The 19,151-nt window shown below is 39.8% G+C and overlaps 1 protein-coding gene across 7 annotated transcripts in view; it reads left to right on the top strand.

Moving 5' to 3' along the window:
* Window positions 1–19,151, top strand: part of LOC139453836 (rho guanine nucleotide exchange factor 28-like) — a 251,958-nt gene that overhangs the window by 190,370 nt on the left and 42,437 nt on the right. For all 7 annotated transcript variants that reach the window (XM_071235686.1, XM_071235454.1, XM_071235606.1 and 4 more), the window contains 2 exons: window positions 11,778–11,907; window positions 13,441–13,508. In XM_071235686.1, the coding sequence (XP_071091787.1) occupies window positions 11,778–11,907; window positions 13,441–13,508 (198 nt within the window). The remainder of the gene's footprint in view (window positions 1–11,777; window positions 11,908–13,440; window positions 13,509–19,151) is intronic.

The following is a 19,151-nucleotide window of genomic DNA, read 5'->3' as shown; positions in this document are numbered from 1 at the left end:
ACTGACCTATCAAGGCATCAAGCCATTTGGCATGTGTATGCATTACAGAGAAAACAGCAAGCGTCATTTCAGGGGAAAGTCAAATGAAACCAAAGTAAGACTAAATCAATGACCAGGATTATCTGCGACTGACCCAGTTAGAGAAAATTGATCACAGGTGAGGTGAGCTCCTGAGGCAGTAGGGGCAGACAACTCTGGCCAGCCAATCACTCAATCAGTGTTGCAGGCATGTGCAGTAGGTTGATTGATCAATCGGCTGTGACCGACGGATTCTGGGGCTGGCAAGACGAGCAGGACTAAATCTGGCTGGTAGATGGAGGGATGCTTAACGAGGTATTACCTTCTTACAATTAGCTGGTGGTTAAGCTGTCCCTGTGGTTAAGGTGGCCTGGGGGCAGGGGTATTGTGGCTGGCTGGTGGACCAGGGGTGACAGGCTGAACAGACTGACCATGCAGGCAACAGTCATCTACCTGCTCCCAGCTCATTATGCTGAGGAAGTGCATGTGTGTCCAGGCCAGGTATGACGCTGGTCATTTCGAGTGCCAGTCTTGATTTGTAAGTACTGCATGCCTCTTATCATTGGATACTGATGTTGGGTTATCTGCTGATGTGATAAAGTTCACAAAGTGCTCATTATGGAGGCGAGCCAGTGACAGGGCCGTGGTCCAGGTGCTAATGTGGCCATGTCACCCTCTCCAGGGATCTCCCTCCCTCTCATTACACCTCTCACACCCCGATAGCATCTTTGTTACTGACATAACGGGTCATAAAGATTGAGATCAGCCCAGCTGGAGACTGGGGTTCTGTATGTGTGCTGGTCGGGTGGACAGGTAGAGTCCACTCTCGGTCACTGTGACCACAGGGTCAGTTGACCAACCCTGTGTTATGATTGTGGATCTGTGGAAGTGCCTGTGCTGTGGTCAGTAGAGTAATGCCCTCCTCCAGTGTGGTGAATCGGCGTTGTACCCTTGCCGTGTGGAAAGGTAATCCTGGATAGTGATCACTGATTGATTGACTAACTTTCTGTTATTATTGAGTGTCTGTGTAAATGCGCTTGCTGTGTTTAGTGGACGAACAGACAAACCCTTGCCTGTTTTTAGAATCTGAGTTGTACCCTTGTAATGTCGACAGGTAATTCTGGGATAGTAATCACTGATTGATTGACTTACTTTCTGTCATTGTTGCACTTTTGTTGCACTCAGTGGATCAACAGAAAAACCCTTTTCTGTATTGAGAATTTCTATCATTTATATTTATATTACATAAGGATATATATAAATTGAATTTTGTATTCATGTGAACAGGTGATTCTTGGATAGTGCTGATTAACTGACCATTAATTCTTGTTATTATTGTTGTGAGTGTGTAAGTGCCCTTGCTGTTGGACTAACACAGTGGATGGTCATAGAAGTTGATCTGTGATTCCCTCGTGTGACAGGTACTGTACTTGACAGTGGTGTAGTGGATGTGTGATACCCACGTGTGACAGGTACTGTACATGGACAGTCGTGTAGTGGATCTGTGATACCCTATATTGACAGGTACTGTACATGGACAGTCATGTAGTGGATCTGTGATACCCTATGTTGACAGGTACTGTACATGGACAGTGGTGTAGTGGATCTGTGATACCCTATATTGACAGGTACTGTACATGGACAGTCGTGTAGTGGATCTGTGATACCCTATATTGACAGGTACTGTACATGGACAGTCGTGTAGTGGATCTGTGATACCCTATATTGACAGGTACTGTACATGGACAGTCGTGTAGTGGATCTGTGATACCCTATATTGACAGTTACTGTACATGGACAGTCGTGTAGTGGATCTGTGATACCCTATGTTGACAGGTACTGTACATGGACAGTCGTGTAGTGGAATTGTGATACCCTATATTGACAGGTACTGTACATGGACAGTCGTGTAGTGGATCTGTGATACCCTATATTGACAGGAACTGTACATGGACAGTCATTTTGACCACAGAGTTATTTATACCCAAGATGATGCAGACAGTTGTCTGACCAGTTCTTGATTCCGTTACATACTCGGGTAGAGAGACAAACCTAAATGCCCTTTTGCTGGCAAATAAGCGGAGACACTGCATGATTTGATGGGGATATATCCAGGCATTTCTCCGACTTCATCATTTTCCTCATTACCACACCAAGATGCCTCCATGGCATGTACATGCCAATTATGTGTAACTCAGCTTTATTTAGACAGCCATAGGAGTTGCAAGGGTATTATTTCTGCCACTGGTTGATGCTGAGGTGCGTATTCCGACATTCTTGGCAACAACTGGTGCTTCTTGGAATATGTAAGGTACATCGGTTGCATTGCTGACCTATTACTGTATGTATTACTCACTTGTCTTCAGATAGCGGTCTCTGTGTGATCACGGCGTGTGTGTACAGGTCAAGGAAGTACAGGGCTGACCAACACACATGTGTAGGTGTGTGTAGATGTGTGTAGGAGGATCAGTGATACAAACACAAGAAGGAAGAACTGTCCATTAGCCTGGGTGTGGCCACTTGGCAACACTGCTGGTCAGGGGTGTGAGGACTTACTTGACCAACAAAGTGTCTGTTTCTGGATGTGGAGGAAAACAGTTCAAGGATTTATCTCTACACAAGGGTTTTGCCTCTTTGGCCTGGGACATTTCTGGTGGTGAAATGGAGACATAAAGAAAAGTGATTTATGGATATTTGATGTCAGATTGTTCAAGAAGTGAAACCTCGTTCATCATATATTACATGGAAATACAGATGGAAAGGCAGATGAGCTCAGATAGAAGTCATCTACCATATGACAGATAGTTATGTGTTATTGGACATGGTGATACCAGTTGACCAGCTCCTGAACGGAAACGGATTCAAACTCAAACAGGTGTATCAGTGATATGACATGTGACACGTGATAAGTTGGTTATTAAATACCTCACTGATATATGTGTTATTGGACATGGTGATACCAGTTGACCAGCTCCGGAACGGAAACGGATTCAAACTCAAACAGGTGTATCAGTGATATGACATGTGACACGTGATAAGTTGGTTATTAAATACCTCACTGATATATGTGTTATTGGACATTGTGATGCCAGCTGACCAGTCAGCTGCACGGAATCCCAGCCAATGGTAGATATTGATCATGATGATTGATTGCATGTAGATTAATTCTTGGTTAGATTTATAGACTTTAAGGACCTTAGTCAGGTTCTTGTGCACAACTGTGTCCATATTTCTGTCAAGGGTGAAATGCAGTGGTCAAGGGACCTCTGTCAAATCATACTCCCTTCAATTATATAAAGAAGCGATGTTTGAAACGGACCCAACCCAATGAATGCAAGACTGATAACATTTCAATAGGACAGTAATTTGACTTTTCTGAAATAATCCTCTGAAGACGAACTATAGTGATGTTTAACACTGTTATATCTTGCCAGAGAAGGAGCATAGACACTCCATGTTGACCTGTATATTTCCTTGTGTACATCTGATATTGTGCATATGACCTAACTCAACCTGCCCCAGGCAATGACAGGAGAAAGACTTGGGTCTTAAGCTGACTATATTGAACACAAAGCCCATAGACTGTCTCAGTGTAGATTATGGTAATATTACATCATGCTTGTTCCTGCTTAACTGTTGACACAGGGACATGAATGAAGTGAGAGCCTGTATACAAAGGCCACAAGAAAGTTGTCAGTTTACTTTCACCTACTTTCTTTACAAATGCCTCATTTAAAGGCCTGGTGTGACTATTGTCATTGTGAAACTGCCTGTGTGTACAAGTTGCCATATATGTGAGACTGTTGCCGTGGTGTCAAACATTTTGTGATGAACTGTAGAGAGCAGAAGAGGAAAGGATTCACTTAGTCAGTCTGTCATGGATGTCGTGCTACTTTCTTTCTCCATTGTAGGTCTACCTTGCAGTTGCACATATTTACACATGGTATCACTGCAGCATGTTGTGTTTTTGCTCATACCAGTCATAGTGTGGGTTATACCACAGCAGGAGGGAGCTGCTGTGTTACATTATATGGCTTAGTAACATAGTTATGCATGGCTTGCAACACAATAACGAATATTTCCTACTGACATATTTTAATATGACATTGTAACAGAATTAAAACAAATTCAAAATTGATAGAAAATAGCTGTTCGATTGAGCTGAGGTACTAGATCACGTGACTTTCATTGACTAGGGCGTGCAGCCTTTTGCTTGGAAGTGGGGTATAAGGTATTTGTTCTCCCTCTCAGAAACCAATGTTCAGCCTGAGCTGCTCGTTACTGGGTATAAGGTATTTGTTCTCCCACTCAGAAACCAATGTTCAGCCTGACCTGCTCGTTACTGGGTATAAGGTATTTGTTCTCCCATCGAGAAATTAATTTCCCTCCAAGTTGGGATACATAGTTTTTTATCAAGATCACATGAACCAATCAGATCTCATCATTCTGATGGGCGGTCGGGTAGCCTAGTGGTTAAAGCATTCGCTCATCATACCGAAGACATGGGTTCGATTCCTGACATGGGTACAATGTGTGAAGCCCATTTCTGGTGTCCCATGCCAGGATATTGCTGGAATATTGCTAAAAGCGGCGTAAAACCATACTCACTCACTCATCATTCTGACATGGAGGTATGATAATGAATGTTATAGTTTGTATTATTCACAATGATTCCCTAGTGTGACAGGCCTAGAGTTATCAGACAGTTGACATTTTCCTATAAAGATAAAATTTTGGTTTCTATATTTAACATTAAACAATTTTCTTCGACCATCAGGAAGTCATGACTGTTCCTTGTCTACTGATTACAGGGACATTCTAAGTACAGATAGGTAGCAGGGACTCAGCCATAAATCTACCTTAACATTTGTGGTATGACAGATGGGAGATATGGCCAATGGGAGAATGCTCCATCTATACACTGCAACTATGCATCTCATTCCACCATGTAGTATTGTACGCTGCGTTAGGAACATTGAAGAACTTGATGTGTGCTGCAGATAATGATGTCCTTGTTTCTAGATGTCGAAGACACGCTGGGGCGGTCGGATAGCCTAGTGGTTAAAGCGTTCGCTCGTCACGCCGAAGACCCGGGTTCGATTCCCGACATGGGTACAATGTGTGAAGCCCATTTGTGGTGTCCCCCGCCGTGATATTGCTGGAATATTGCTGGAATATTGCTAAAAGCGGCGTTAAACCATAATCACTCACTCACTCACTCGAAGACCCGCTTGAAACATTGTTAAACGCTGATGACGTCATGAAAACCATGTCCCACCGGACTCTCCATTCTCCCCTCACCTCCAACCCAGCTTTGGGAAAAATACCCCTTTTAGATCAAGCTTAGCCTTGCTCCACGTCTGTACTGCAGGATACGTCCATGGACGTAGTGTCATTCTATCCTTATGATAGTCATATCTAGACAAGCCCTCAATAGAAGGATGCCAGTCTTTTATAGGTGCAACTTGTTAATATTATTTAAAAAGGAATTATTATTTAGACATAATATCATTTCCCTTATGTTTTTGATTTAAACTAATAATCATTTCTTTAGAGAATTGTACAAGTCTAGATAAAGCTGCATCCTAACATGAAATTAAGCTTGGGTGTATCATCCCAGTCATCAAAACTATATATGCTCTTTGTACTCTGTACATTGTCTGAGCTTTGGGGATGCTGGGTAAGAATGTGGGACCCCCAGGAAGGTTAGTTGGTTGGTTGGTTGGTTTGTAATACTCAGCAATATTCCAGCTACATGACGGCGGTCTATAAATAATCGAGTCTTGACCAGACAATCCAGTGATTGATATCGTGAGCATCGAATCGCGCAATTGGGATCGATGACATTTATCAACCAAGTCAGCGAGCCTGACTACCCGATCCCGTTAGTCGTCTTTTACGACAAGCATAGTCAGCTTTTATGGCAAGCATGGGTTCCTGAAGACCTATTCTACCCCGGAATCTTCACGGGTGACCCCAGGAATGGTGGACAGACTTGTTGACTTGGCTGATTGCATGGCATCATGTTCCGATTGGTTGATACTCATGATATCAGTCACAGGATTGTCTGGTCCAATTAGCTGGTACTCTGCTGAATGTGGCATGCAACCAGTGCATCACTTTTTGGCAACAAATCCTTTATTCTTAAAAGTATCTGATGATGTACAACCCAAGTGCACTGATGTCAAGTCGGAAGACTGACACTCTTGCACATCATGATGAATGTTGATTGGCTGTCTGAGCCGAAGGGAGGCTGATGTAAACTGTCAGTATGCAATGCTGATAGAACAGTGCTGTGATGCTTGACCTGTCTGCACTCGCACTCTATGTGTGAAGGTGTGAACATAATTACCCTTATTAAACTGACTATTGAAACAGTTGCAGGACTGGCTGCACGTGGAGTGTTTTTTTGTGGGAGAAAACGTTGAGCTCCCTTCCTTGAAGATGGTGTTGCACGTTTGACACTGATTGGGATAATTACAGGATATATACCAGAGGCTGCGTATGTGGGGTTGGTAGTCATATACATTTCATAAGAAGTCTAACAGATCAACAGATGGTTAATGAGAAGAGTTTGTCGTGGAAGTACATCATGTAGGGAAATTGGTTGGGAGGTGTTGGTGATTAACATAGGAGGTAGGAGGTATTTAATGTGAGTGTATGACTGTTTTCATCAAAGGATATGAATTGCTCACATTTCTGTCAAATTATCTGTATCGTTGTTTGACAACAATGCTGTTCCTATATCCAAGTTGTTTAAGCAATGGTGAAGGCCCGGGTTTGATTCCCCACTTAGATACAATGTGTGAAGCGGTGTCCCCCCCATTGTGATGTTGATGGAATATTGAAAAAAGCTGCGTAAAACCATACTCAGTAACTCTCTCACTCACTCTATTAATAGGCGACTATGCTTGTAGTAAAAGGCGACTAACGGGATCGGGTGGTCAGACTCGCTGACTTGGTTGATGCATGTCTTCGATCCCAATTGCGTGGATCGATGCTCATGATATTAATCACTGGATTGTCTGGTCCAGACTCAATTATTTACAGACCTCCTTCATATAGCTGGCATATTGCAGAGTGCGTCGTAAAACAACAAACCAACCACTCTATTAATAACCGGTTATATTATTCCCTGCCTAAACTGAAGTTTTTGGAGGGGATATAGAAACTGCATCTGTTGGTTCATCAGTGGGTCCGTCAGCGGGTCCTGTCTGTCCATCCTTCACGTGTTGTTTCCTAAGCTTCTCATTATGAATAATGCTTCGGAAACTGGACTGGACTTGACTGTACTGGACAAACTGCTCTGTATTTGACATTGGTAATCAGTTATTATGTCAGTTGTTCTCACAAGCTCTAGGATTAATTTTTTTGTATAGAGAGATGTATGACATACCGTCCTTGTGCACATATTTGATAGGGCAGGAGATATCGAGGACCTTGTCTTCTTGCTTGTTTAGGTCCGTGTGTTTTGTGGCAGTAGATATGTAGGTTATTGGGGTTGGTGTGTGTTTTAAATGACAGCGGTGTGAGGAAGTATGCAGAGATTGGAGGGAAAGAAATGTCTGTATGTGAACATGGTGAAAGTGTGTTGTTTTTGTCCAGAATTAGACTGGGTAGTGATGATGTTGGATGATGATTTAAGCACTGCTTGAGGATGGAGCATACCTGTGTTAAACAAACACTGGTGGTGCCAGAGACATCAGATCATCCTCAGTGCTGGCGATGATGGTGATGCGGTGTGTTGAGTGAGTGAGTGGGCGAGCAAGTGGATACGTTTTTTTTGTTTGGGTTTGTTGTTTAACTCCACACTCAGCAGTATTCCAGCTATATGACGATGGTCTGTAAATAAATGAGTCTGGACCAGACAATCCAGTGATTAATATCATGAGCATCGATCCACGCATATGGGATTGATGACATGCATCAACCAAGTCAGCAAGCCTGACCACACGATCCAGTTTCTTGCCTTTTACGACAAGCATAGTCACCTTTTACGGCAAGCATGGGTTGTTGAAGACCTATTCTACACCGGATCAAGTGGCGGAGTGAGTGAGTGGATGAGTAGCCAAAATAGCCACTATTAAGTGAGTGAATGTTATTTTGTGCATTATATAATTTCATTGATAATTGAAGTTTAATAGTAATGAAATGGAATGTTTTCATATGTTAACGTGATGAATATGCTTAGAAAATAGAATGTGCCCATCCCTGAACCTCAAACAACAGCTGCCACCCTTCCTAACTACTACTTGCTGAACAAATCATGTCTTCTGTTATAGATTTCACTGGTAGTACACAAGTATCAATTATTGAGTCTTGATGCATTGTGATGTAATCCCACTTCTCGCTACATTATGTGCCCTGCTCCTAAAAGCTATACTGTTTGAAAGATGATACTATGGGTGTGACTTTATATAAAAAATGGGTTGTATTGATCTGGTTGAATCATTATAAATGTTTCCTACATAAAATTACGTACTGTTACATTGGCTCCCATCTATCAAAGAACGTTGGGAGAATTCTGTTGTCCATGTTTATCTCTTGATACTGATTGAAGAACACAGCATAGGCATAAGAACGCTCAATACAGAATTCTGTTGCAAATTTAGCCATCTACAAAACAGATACTATGTTCTGATGCTCTATTCAATACACTTTTTAATTTCAAAATTGGTTTAGCAATTTATTCAGGGATTATGATGACTGGAAGTATGTAAATGGTTATGAAATATTCAGGAAGCTTGCACATGCATTAGCTGAGGCCCGCACAGGCCCCAAGTCAGGAAACGGTGTTAACATCAACCACATGTCTCCCGTGCTCACGGCAGTTCAGCAGGACTGCACAGCATTGTGTGGGGCTATTGTTTTTCACAGGTTTTGTCAATCAAGTGAACCCACTCCGGTTGTGTTAGACGGTTGTGTTAGACGGAGTCTTTGTCTTGTTGAATCCCTAGGTTTTGTCCTGCCTTGAGCCAGACTAAAAGAGTACCTGTCTAGGTGTGATGATATGGAGAAATGAAGGTGGTCTGTTGGACATTGAGTGTTTGTTTTATGGAATGAATTGCCTAGAGGGTGGGATTGTTCTCTTGTTTACTAGCTTGATTCTTGTGGCACATTACCAACGACTAACTCTTATACTGTCTGCTTAAGAGGTTGTTGGTTTGATAGGTGCCCCTTTCATTGTCAGCCTTGCTCAAGCCAAGTGATTAGACTTTAGTATCTGTTAGTGTACATTGTGGCTGACGGCATTGGGTGGTCAGGCTCGCTGACTTGGTTGATGCATGTCATCATATCCCAATTGCGTAGATCAATGCTCATGATATCATTTACTAGATTGTCTGGTCCAGACTTGATTATTTACTGACCGCTGTCATATGGCTGGAATATTGCTGAGTGCGACGTTAAAGAACAAACTACAACATTGTGGTACATTTGGTAAAAAATACATCAGTTGAACTAAAGGTTACCAGGAGGCACGTATGAATAAGGTATTTAATGTTTCTAATATAAAGGTCAGTATTTGCATGAATAATGAAACTCAAAATACAAAACAATGCAATGGTACAATATGTTCACAAAGGGTGTCCTTCATGTAGAATAACTTTTATTCAATTTCTTCTTGATCTAATTGTAATCATTGGGTTAAAAACATTATTTGGAATACGCTTAAGAATTAAATGCATATACATCAGTTTTAAGAGGCTTCAGTTTTTAGAAGTTCATTGTAAGTCATGACAGATAAAAATATCTTATCTTAAAAATATCAAATATCTCCTATGTAATTCTTTATGAAAGGATAGCGATGTTTTGGGGGGAAGTTACTTTTAAGAATCTTGTAAGTTTGAACATTTGCTTTAAACAGATGCTTCATTAAGCAATAGTTTCCACTGACTCACTACAAAAATTGACTCAAGTAATGGAAGCATTGGCTGGGAAGGAGTGTCAAAGAATGCCATTCCACACTGTTTTTCAAACGAAGTGACAAGCATCAAGGGAATAAAACGGCTATAAACCTGAAGTGTGTCTAGGATGTACAAGTAGAAAGACACTGGTCTCATCCTTCAGAGTCTAGCTAGGCCAGGGGTGCAACAGACCAGAATGTGCTTGCTTTATGTCTGTCTTAATTAGATTCTGTGACAGTTTTATTGAGCTGAAGCTTGTTAGCCAATTACACTGCAGCAGCTCTGGTACTGCACATGCCAGGTGCTTGAATCAGACTTCAACAGAGCTTCTGGTTTGTTGGAGAAAGTGGTATTCATTGCACCCTATTGTATGTTTTCCATGTGTGATATATTTTGGATTGGATCTCAAGCCTGTATGAATTCACAGATATTCTTTCATCTTTTGATGAACCCGACATGTTGTGTAGTTTATCACTGTTCAATGATCTCCTGTACAATGATCTCCTGTATGATCATCTCCTGTACAATGATCTCCTGTATGATCATCTCCTGTACAATGATCCCTTGTTCAATGATCTCCTGTACAGTAATCTCCTGTACAATAATCTCCTGTATGATGATCTCCTGTACAATGATCCCTTGGACAATGATCTCCTGTACAATGATCCCTTGTACAATGATCTCCTGTACAATGATCCCTTGTGCAATAATCTCCTGTTTGATGATCTCCTGTACAATAATCTCCTGTACAATGATCCCTTGTACAGTGATCTCCTGTACAATGATCCCTTGTAAAATAATCTCCTGTATGATGATCTCCTGTACAATGATCCCTTGTACAATGATCTCCTGTACAATGATCTCCTGTACAATGATCCCTTGTGCAATAATCTCCTGTTTGATTATCTCCTGTACAATGATCCCTTGTACAATGATCTCCTGTACAATGATCCCTTGTACAGTGATCTCCTGTACAATGATCCCTTGTAAAATAATCTCCTGTATGATGATCTCCTGTACAATGATCCCTTGTACAATGATCTCCTGTACAATGATCCCTTGTACAACGATCTCCTGTACAATGATCCCTTGTACAATAATCTCCTGTATTTTGATCCCTTGTACTATTATTTGTCTTATGATCCCTTGTACAATGATCTGTATTATGATCCCTTGTACAATGATCTGTATTATGATCCCTTGTACAATGATCTGTATTATGATCCCTTGTATTATGATTTGTCTTATGATCCCTTGTACAATGATCTGTATTATGATCCCTTGTACAATGATCTGTATTTTGATCCCTTGTACAATGATCTGTATTATGATCCCTTGTACAATGATCTGTATTATGATCCCTTGTATTATGATTTGTCTTATGATCCCTTGTACAATGATCTGTATTATGATCCCTTGTACAATGATCTGTATTTTGATCCCTTGTACAATGATCTGTATTATGATCCCTTGTACAATGATCTGTATTATGATCCCTTGTATTATGATTTGTCTTATGATCCCTTGTACAATGATCTCTATTATGATCCCTTGTACAATGGTTTGTAATATGATCCCTTGTACAATGATTTGTAATGTGATCCATTGTACAATGATTTGTAATATGATCCCTTGTACTATGATCTCCTGTACGATGGTCTCCTGTATGATGATCTCCTGCACAATCATCGCACGCACATTTGTCTGACGTAATTGTCTTGCTATTTCAATGCTAGTACATTTGTCTGACGTAATTGTCCTGCTATTTCAATGCTAGTACATTTGTCTGACGTAATTGTCTTGCTATTTCAATGCTGGTACATTTGTGTGATGTAGTTTTTTTTCCAATTTCAGAGCAAAGACAAGGAAGGCAAGTCTAAGGCCAGCACCCATCATCAGTTTGTGAGTGTCTCCATCAGCAACTCCACCACCTGTGATGTGTGCCACAAGCCCATGGCCAATAAACCTGCTCTACAGTGTGAAAGTAAGACTTCACCATATTACAGACACACCACTGGTTTTCTTGTTTTGCAGATGAACTTGCCTTAAATTAAGTAAAAGTAAATAAAAAATGTGGATTTCTTTTTCAATTTCTTACTTTTTACTTTAATGGGGAATACAACCCATGCTGTTTTGAATGCACAGCGCTCACCACTGTGCTAAGCTATGTAAAAACTTTGAAATTCATATATTTTTTTAAACTACGTTTCACAATGTGAAATTCAATTATGCTATGAACATAACATGAATTACAGAGGACCTCCTGTCCAGACATTAAAGTGGATCCTATGATCCAATTCATGGAAGATTTGACTGAATGGAATTTTTTAACAGATTTCTTTTGCAATTGCAGACAGAAGTTAAAAACATGTTTGCATTTGAAAAACACATTTTCACTGTATTTTCAACTGTTATTGAAAATACAGTGAAAAAAATAATTTTTACTCCCAACAATTCTAAAACTGTATAATCCCTCAATCTCATAACTTCTTTCAACAAGAATGACAAAAATGTTGAAAATATAATGTCATCCATTATAATTTATCAGTGACATGGATTCTGTGAGTCAAGCAATTAGGATTAGAGTGTGAGAGTGTTATCACTGCCCGACCACATTCCCTGCACAAACAGGCTCCCAGTAGACCCACACCAACACACAACAGTCACACCATTTTTGTTTCATTTTGAGACTATCAGCCTACCCATCATGGCAGCCATGTGCCTGGGTGACCCCTAAGGTCAGCTGTTGCACAATAGGGATAGGGAGATTTCCCCAAACTGGCTCATGTCAAAAGGCAATTTGTTAAGCAGATTAAATTCCAGACTTGTATCTTTCACAGGGCAGGTTTGAAATGCTTCTGATTGGGTCCATGTGGGTTTCACTTTGATGTTGTGGGGACTATTTTGTTGTGTTTGAAGAGTCAAAGGTCATGTTAGGAGTTGAGGGCACTTGGCAGGGAAGAGTGTATGGTATGACTGGAGGTTTTGCTCCAGGCAGGTAAAACATATCTTCTGCATGGATTGTTGGGGTTCAATGTTTTGTAAAGGCATAGTAGAGCACAGCAGACCTTTATGTGCAGAGCTGGGTATTTTGTTAGACACACTTTGTACTTGAAACACTACAAGCATGTCGGATGGGAGAAAAAAGATGAAAAATAGATTCTATCATAGGTTTAGAGTTATATACTACTCAGAAGAAGTTAAAGAACAAGCAATGTTTTCAGATGACTATATTTAATCTCTCATGCCATCACAAAAATTTGAGCATTCTTCAACTTCTTGTGAGCAGTATATGACTCCTATAACCTGTAATAGAATCTATTTTTAATTTTTATTCTCCAAGCCAACATGCTTGTAGTGTTTCAAGTACAAAGTGTGCCTCTTTTCTTTTGAGTAGTATGTTTAGATGAGAGGAGAGTGATAGAAATTAAGGGTATTGTGAACGGAGGAATAGTAATTATTTCTACTTGTGCACTTACTAATTGCATGTACTTACATTATTACTTACTGTTTTCAGATTGCCTGATGTATGTACACGAGCACAACTGCAAGGATCAGATTTCAATCTGTGACAAGAGCCGACGGGTAGGTGATACTGCCCTTTGTCTCATGTGTGTTAGAGCTGTAGATCTCATAGGAGTATGTCTCTTTATCTTATAGATGTTACAACTCCATATCTCATAGGTGCTAGGTTGGAGCTGTTATAGCGCTTTATCTCATAGATGTTACAACTCCATATTTCATTGGTGCTAGGCTGGAGCTGTTATAGTGCTTTATCTCATTGATGTTACAACTCCATATCTCATAGGTGTTAAACTGAAGATGGATAAATGAAGAGATTTACATAGGCGTTCCAGCACTTTGCCTCATGTGTAGTGTTATGACTCATTATGCCTTGGTTGGAGGTGCAGTCCATCATCTAATAGACAACAGATCGTGTGCTGTACATTGTCACATTAACCAACCCCTTGTTAAGAGCATGTACAGTGGCAGAGTTATCTCAAGGGTACACAAGTCACTGTATCCGGGCTACTTGGGGTCGGTATCGATACATTTGAAATAATGTCTGACAGTGGCCAGATAAGTTATTGAAGTGCTCTCAAGGAATCGGTAAATGTTACAGCTCTTTATCTCATATGTAAGTGTTACAGCTCTTTATCTCCTATATAAGAGTCACATCTCTCTATCTCACATGTAAATGTTACAGCTCTCTATCTCATATGTAAATGTTACAGCTCTCTATCTCATATGTAAATGTGACATCTTTATCTCGTATGCAAGTGTTACAGCTCTTTTTGTCCTGTATAAGTGTTGCAGGTCCTTATCTCCTATATAAGTGTTATAGCTCAACCTGTACTTGGAGTTTTATGAATGATAGGGTTTAGAATGTTGCATCACATAGTTGTTAATAGCTTTTATCTCCAAGATGACACAGCTCTGTCTCATGTGAAGGTTTTACAGCTCTATGTCTCATACTATTATTACAGCTCTGAATCTCATCAGAAATAGCTTTATGTACAACAGTGTTACAGTTAAGATGTATTTCATGGATAATATTTCCCATAGGATTTACAGCTCTAGCATAAAAAATAACGTTCGTATAAGATTTTGTTCATATTGCAATCTTTATTGTGATTATTTACCATCAATTATTATTTAATAATATGTATGCTAATATTATACAGTTAAGTCTCCAAACATGGTAGTTTGTGGTTTTATGTGTTTAATGATGAGGACACACATGACATCCGATCACTGTGGATATACCAACGTGGATGTGTTCCTGAACTGTGCAACAAACCAACCTGATCGTGAACGTCCGATCAAGGACAAGGGATCTTCATCTGCTCCAGTTTCACGGATATAAAACAAACACTGTAAAGAAATGCGCAACTCTGTACAGTCACAAGTTATCGAGTATAAACAATTCCTTCACAAGAAACTGAAAGTACTCTGGACGAAGAACATACAAACTGTTCTTCTGAGGACTTGAGAACACTGCTGGAAAGATTTTGCTGAGTGTTTAATCTCTATTCAAGCATTGAAGATCAGTATAATAACAGGAAATATCATTTACCATCATCAACAGGAAAACAGAAGACCTCATTACCCTGATCAACTTTGGGCATGGCAGAGCACTGTACTTGGTGACTGCCATTTTGTTAGTAAACTCCTCACACCACCTTCCCAACTTGCCTCCACCTGGTAACACTTTCTGCTAGACAAGCTCCATACAGCCTCCTTCACACCTGTAAATAAAGATAGCTATCTGTTGATCAGTTTCACCACTCCTGCGCCTCAGGTAACCATGACAGAATGATGATTATTTCCATACTACAATAATCACATTCTTGGGGAGATTCTAGACAGTTATTTGTCTTCAGGGTATTGTTTTTTTCTGTTGAGGAGGAAATGTTTCAATGCACAATCAAAAGGACCACTTTTTGGAAAGAATAACTGTAATATTTTATGTATGACCTTGGGAAGCAGTTTTTATGGCTTATATATGTCATATTCAACAGAGTAAACATAATGACTGTGAACAGATAGTCATTATTATTGGTATAAGTGGTTTACAGAACATATTAATAACATGAAGCAGTAAGAGATAACAGCTATAATAAATATTAAGGAATTATTTAAAAATTATATAGGATATTTTAGAGTGCTGTTTTTATAGTTTCTTAGTCTGTGTGAACAGGCATTGAATGGAGGCATTATTAATTAATCAGCTGTAATCAACTTATAGGTATATCTTCTGAAACAAAATATTTTACTTTCCATAGCTTTAGCAATAAAGTGCCTGAAAGTTCACAAGATCTGAAAAAAATCATTGATTTAGTTTATATACTGCTCAAAATAAGTTAAAGACCACCAGTTCTTTCATATGCCTTGACAGAGTAACTGTAGTGATGTAGGAAAGAATCAAGTGGTCATCATCTTTTTTTGAGTGGTATATTACCCAACTGACCCTAACAGAAGTGACAAGATAGACACAATTTTATGGATAACAACTTCTTTAATACTGTGAAAAGCGATGTTTCGGTGTAGATCCTTAAACCGTTCTCCTTGCTTGACAACAGTATAATGATCTATATAGACACTAAATTGTGTCTATCTTGTCATCTGTCAACTTCTAAGTAATGCCTATCAAACAATCTAACTGAAGTGCTGACCCTAAATTTTTGGCCTAAACAAAAGACACAAATGATTACACATTCCAAACACAATTTTACAATGTTTTCTGACGTAGTTGCAGGGTTGTTTTTAAAAATATGAGTGTACCAAGCCATTATGCACTGAACCATAACATTACTTTTATGAGGCAGGACTCCACCCATGTAGATAATGTGTTTGCTAACAGGTGAAGCATAGTGTTCTTAATGGCATATAGCAGGCAGTGTTTACAGGTGTGATATGATCTCAGCATCGCTGTGTGTAGACGTGTATCCCCCTTCTGTACCTATCTGTCATCCATCTGTAGGGGAACCGGTACAACTACTAAGTGTTGGTAAATATTTCCTTCTATGTCTTACGTGAAGAGCAGCACCTAGTCACACATGGAGGATGAGGTGGCGAAATGGAATTTGGTTCCTGAAAACAATACATATTTCCATTACAAAGGCTTGTTATTGGCATTTTTTCTGAATTTTGTTAGTATTTGTTTATGTGTAAAACTGGTCATGGTTTACAGGCAGAGAAGAGATAGTTGTGTGATGTATGTTTTTTTTGTGGACCAAACTAGGAGGTGCTTTGCACACAGGTGTTGTGGTATAGTGTTGGGAGCATGTACATTGGAATAACTTGTGGGTCGATTGGCTGGGCTCGTCTTTGTAATCAGCAGGTATGTATATTATACTTGGTAGGGTAGGAAGACATGGACCTTTTATGGATAGCAACTTCTTCATTGTTTGTAACAACGTCTTGTGCTTCTTGAACACTCAAGGGGCATGAAGTAGCCCTGAAATGTTGTTAAAGACAGTAAACAAATGTTTGTCCATAAAAGGTTTCATGTCTTTGCATTTTACAACTTCTGAATATTATTCAAAGACATGGAAATGTATGTTAGGGCTTGGACAAGGCTTAAGTGTTTCATAAACATTCAAAGAATACAGTTAAACCTTGAAGAGATTACCGGTACCTTTGAGAATATATTCTGTTATTGGCAGTTTGATAGAAGCAGCGTTAGATTATGTGACCAGTGCTTGCTGACCGTGAATAATACATTTGACCTTAGGTAAGACTTTTTAAAAATTTGTTTTTGAATCTGCCAACTCGCAAAAAAATTAAATGTAATTTAAAATAATTATTTTTTTAAAAGAAATGTTGTAATTTTTAACATTTTTTTGAGTTGGCAGATTGGAAAACCAATTTTGCTGACCAGAAATATGTAAGATGTTAAAAAAACGACTCTGTGGTTGATCCAGCCATGACATTTGTTGGTGTCTTTTTCCCAGTTCATTCAGAAGTTAGCTGGATGATTTGAAAGAAGACAACATTGTCATCTAGTTAGTATCACGCCGAAGACCTGGGTTCGATTCCCGACATGGGTACAATGTGTGAAGCCCATTTCTGGTGTCCCCCGCCGTGATATTGCTGGAATATTGCTAAAAGCGGCGTAAAACCATACTCACTCACTCACTCTAGTTCGTATCAAGGGTAACTGTATCTGTTGTCACAGGGGATGTGGGTTGTGGATAAATAATTAGCTGGGCGCACCAAGGTCTTGGGTTGGATTCCCCACATGGGTACAAAGTAGGAAGTTCATTCCTGGTGCTCCCTCCCCTGCTAAGGATGGCGTATTTCTAAATGCAGTTTCAGACGCAACTCACTCAGACACTCTAGTTGCATCAACAACAAACAATGTTTTGAAAAACCTTAAAATCTGGGTGGAGTAGTGTCCAGAGGCTAGACAGATAGCGGTCAAGAAGATTCTGACAAGGGTCACCCAGCCTATCATCTCCACTCAATCTGCCTATCTTTGAAGTGCTATCATCTGCTTGATACAGAGTAGATGCAGCCACAACACATGGGATGGTATCGGCCACACCAGCAGGGGTCAGTTGGTGCAACACAGCAAGAGCCGGGTGTTAACGATAATGGGGTGGTGGTGGTGCTATAGCGATCAGCCAGTCTGTCTGTCCGTCTGTCCGTCCGTAATCATTTCCTTTTCCGGGGCAGAATTCGAAAACCATTCAGTGTATTGGATTGAAACTTGGCAAATCTATCAGGCGCATACTGAAGTGGTGCCTTTTGATATTTTGGGATTTTTCTAATTTTTATTTTTTAATTTTTTTATGGAATGAAGTTGGACATAGACTCCATTGGGGAACAGGTTCGTTTCCGGGCCAGAATTCGAAAACCATTCAGTGGGTAAACAATGTATGCTTCTAAAAGAACATTCAACTGTTGACTCATTACATACAGAATTGCACATTTACTAGTGGTTACTTTACAGACAGCTGCCGGAGGGGATATGTCATCTTTCTGATGACGCTTGTATCTTAGGCAACTAATAAGAGTTGAGAGTTTTCGGCAAGACTTTACTCTTGACCATAGCAGATGTATCATGTTATCCACAAGCATGGTTGTGAATTGGACCATGATGCCAGAACAAATTTTGTTTGGGACATCAAAGTTTTTAATTTTTTTTGTTTTCATCCCCGTCTGCGAAACTCTCTGCGAAACACCCTGCCTCACGTCTTGTCCCGAAGTACCTACAGACAATCGCTACGTGTGTTCTCTTCACCGTTTTCTCTTTCTTTTCTTGATGAAATACACCAGGTACATAGTTCTGTCACATTATGCTTCTTGCAAGGCATACCCATCCCAGATGTCTTGAACAGTAAAATAAAAAATAAGTTGCTTCCTACCTCACATTTTTTAAGAACTGTATACAATACAAGATATATTGCATCCTACAGTTGAGTTGGCTATATGATTGAGTGAGCATGGTTTCCCTGTAGATTATTTGGAATATTTATTTTTGCAAATAAGTTGCATTTATGGTCTGTTCTTGTTGAAACATGAATAGAAATTTTGAAGATGTTCTTTTATGTCTTTTCCTGTTGTAGGTTTAAGTCATAAGAATTAAAACAGTTTGTGAGAATCATTGCAAATATTTCACTATTTATGAGTTTATGATCTCTATGGATAATTCAGCTTTCATCATGAATAGACATGTTGATGACAGGTCTGCAATGGTTGTCATTAAGTGCAGCATGCAAA

This window comes from Haliotis cracherodii, unplaced genomic scaffold (assembly GCF_022045235.1).
Source record: "Haliotis cracherodii isolate W230 unplaced genomic scaffold, xgHalCrac1.p SCAF_1, whole genome shotgun sequence".
Taxonomy (NCBI): Eukaryota; Metazoa; Mollusca; class Gastropoda; order Lepetellida; family Haliotidae; genus Haliotis; species Haliotis cracherodii.
This window is presented reverse-complemented; position numbering and strand designations above follow the sequence as displayed.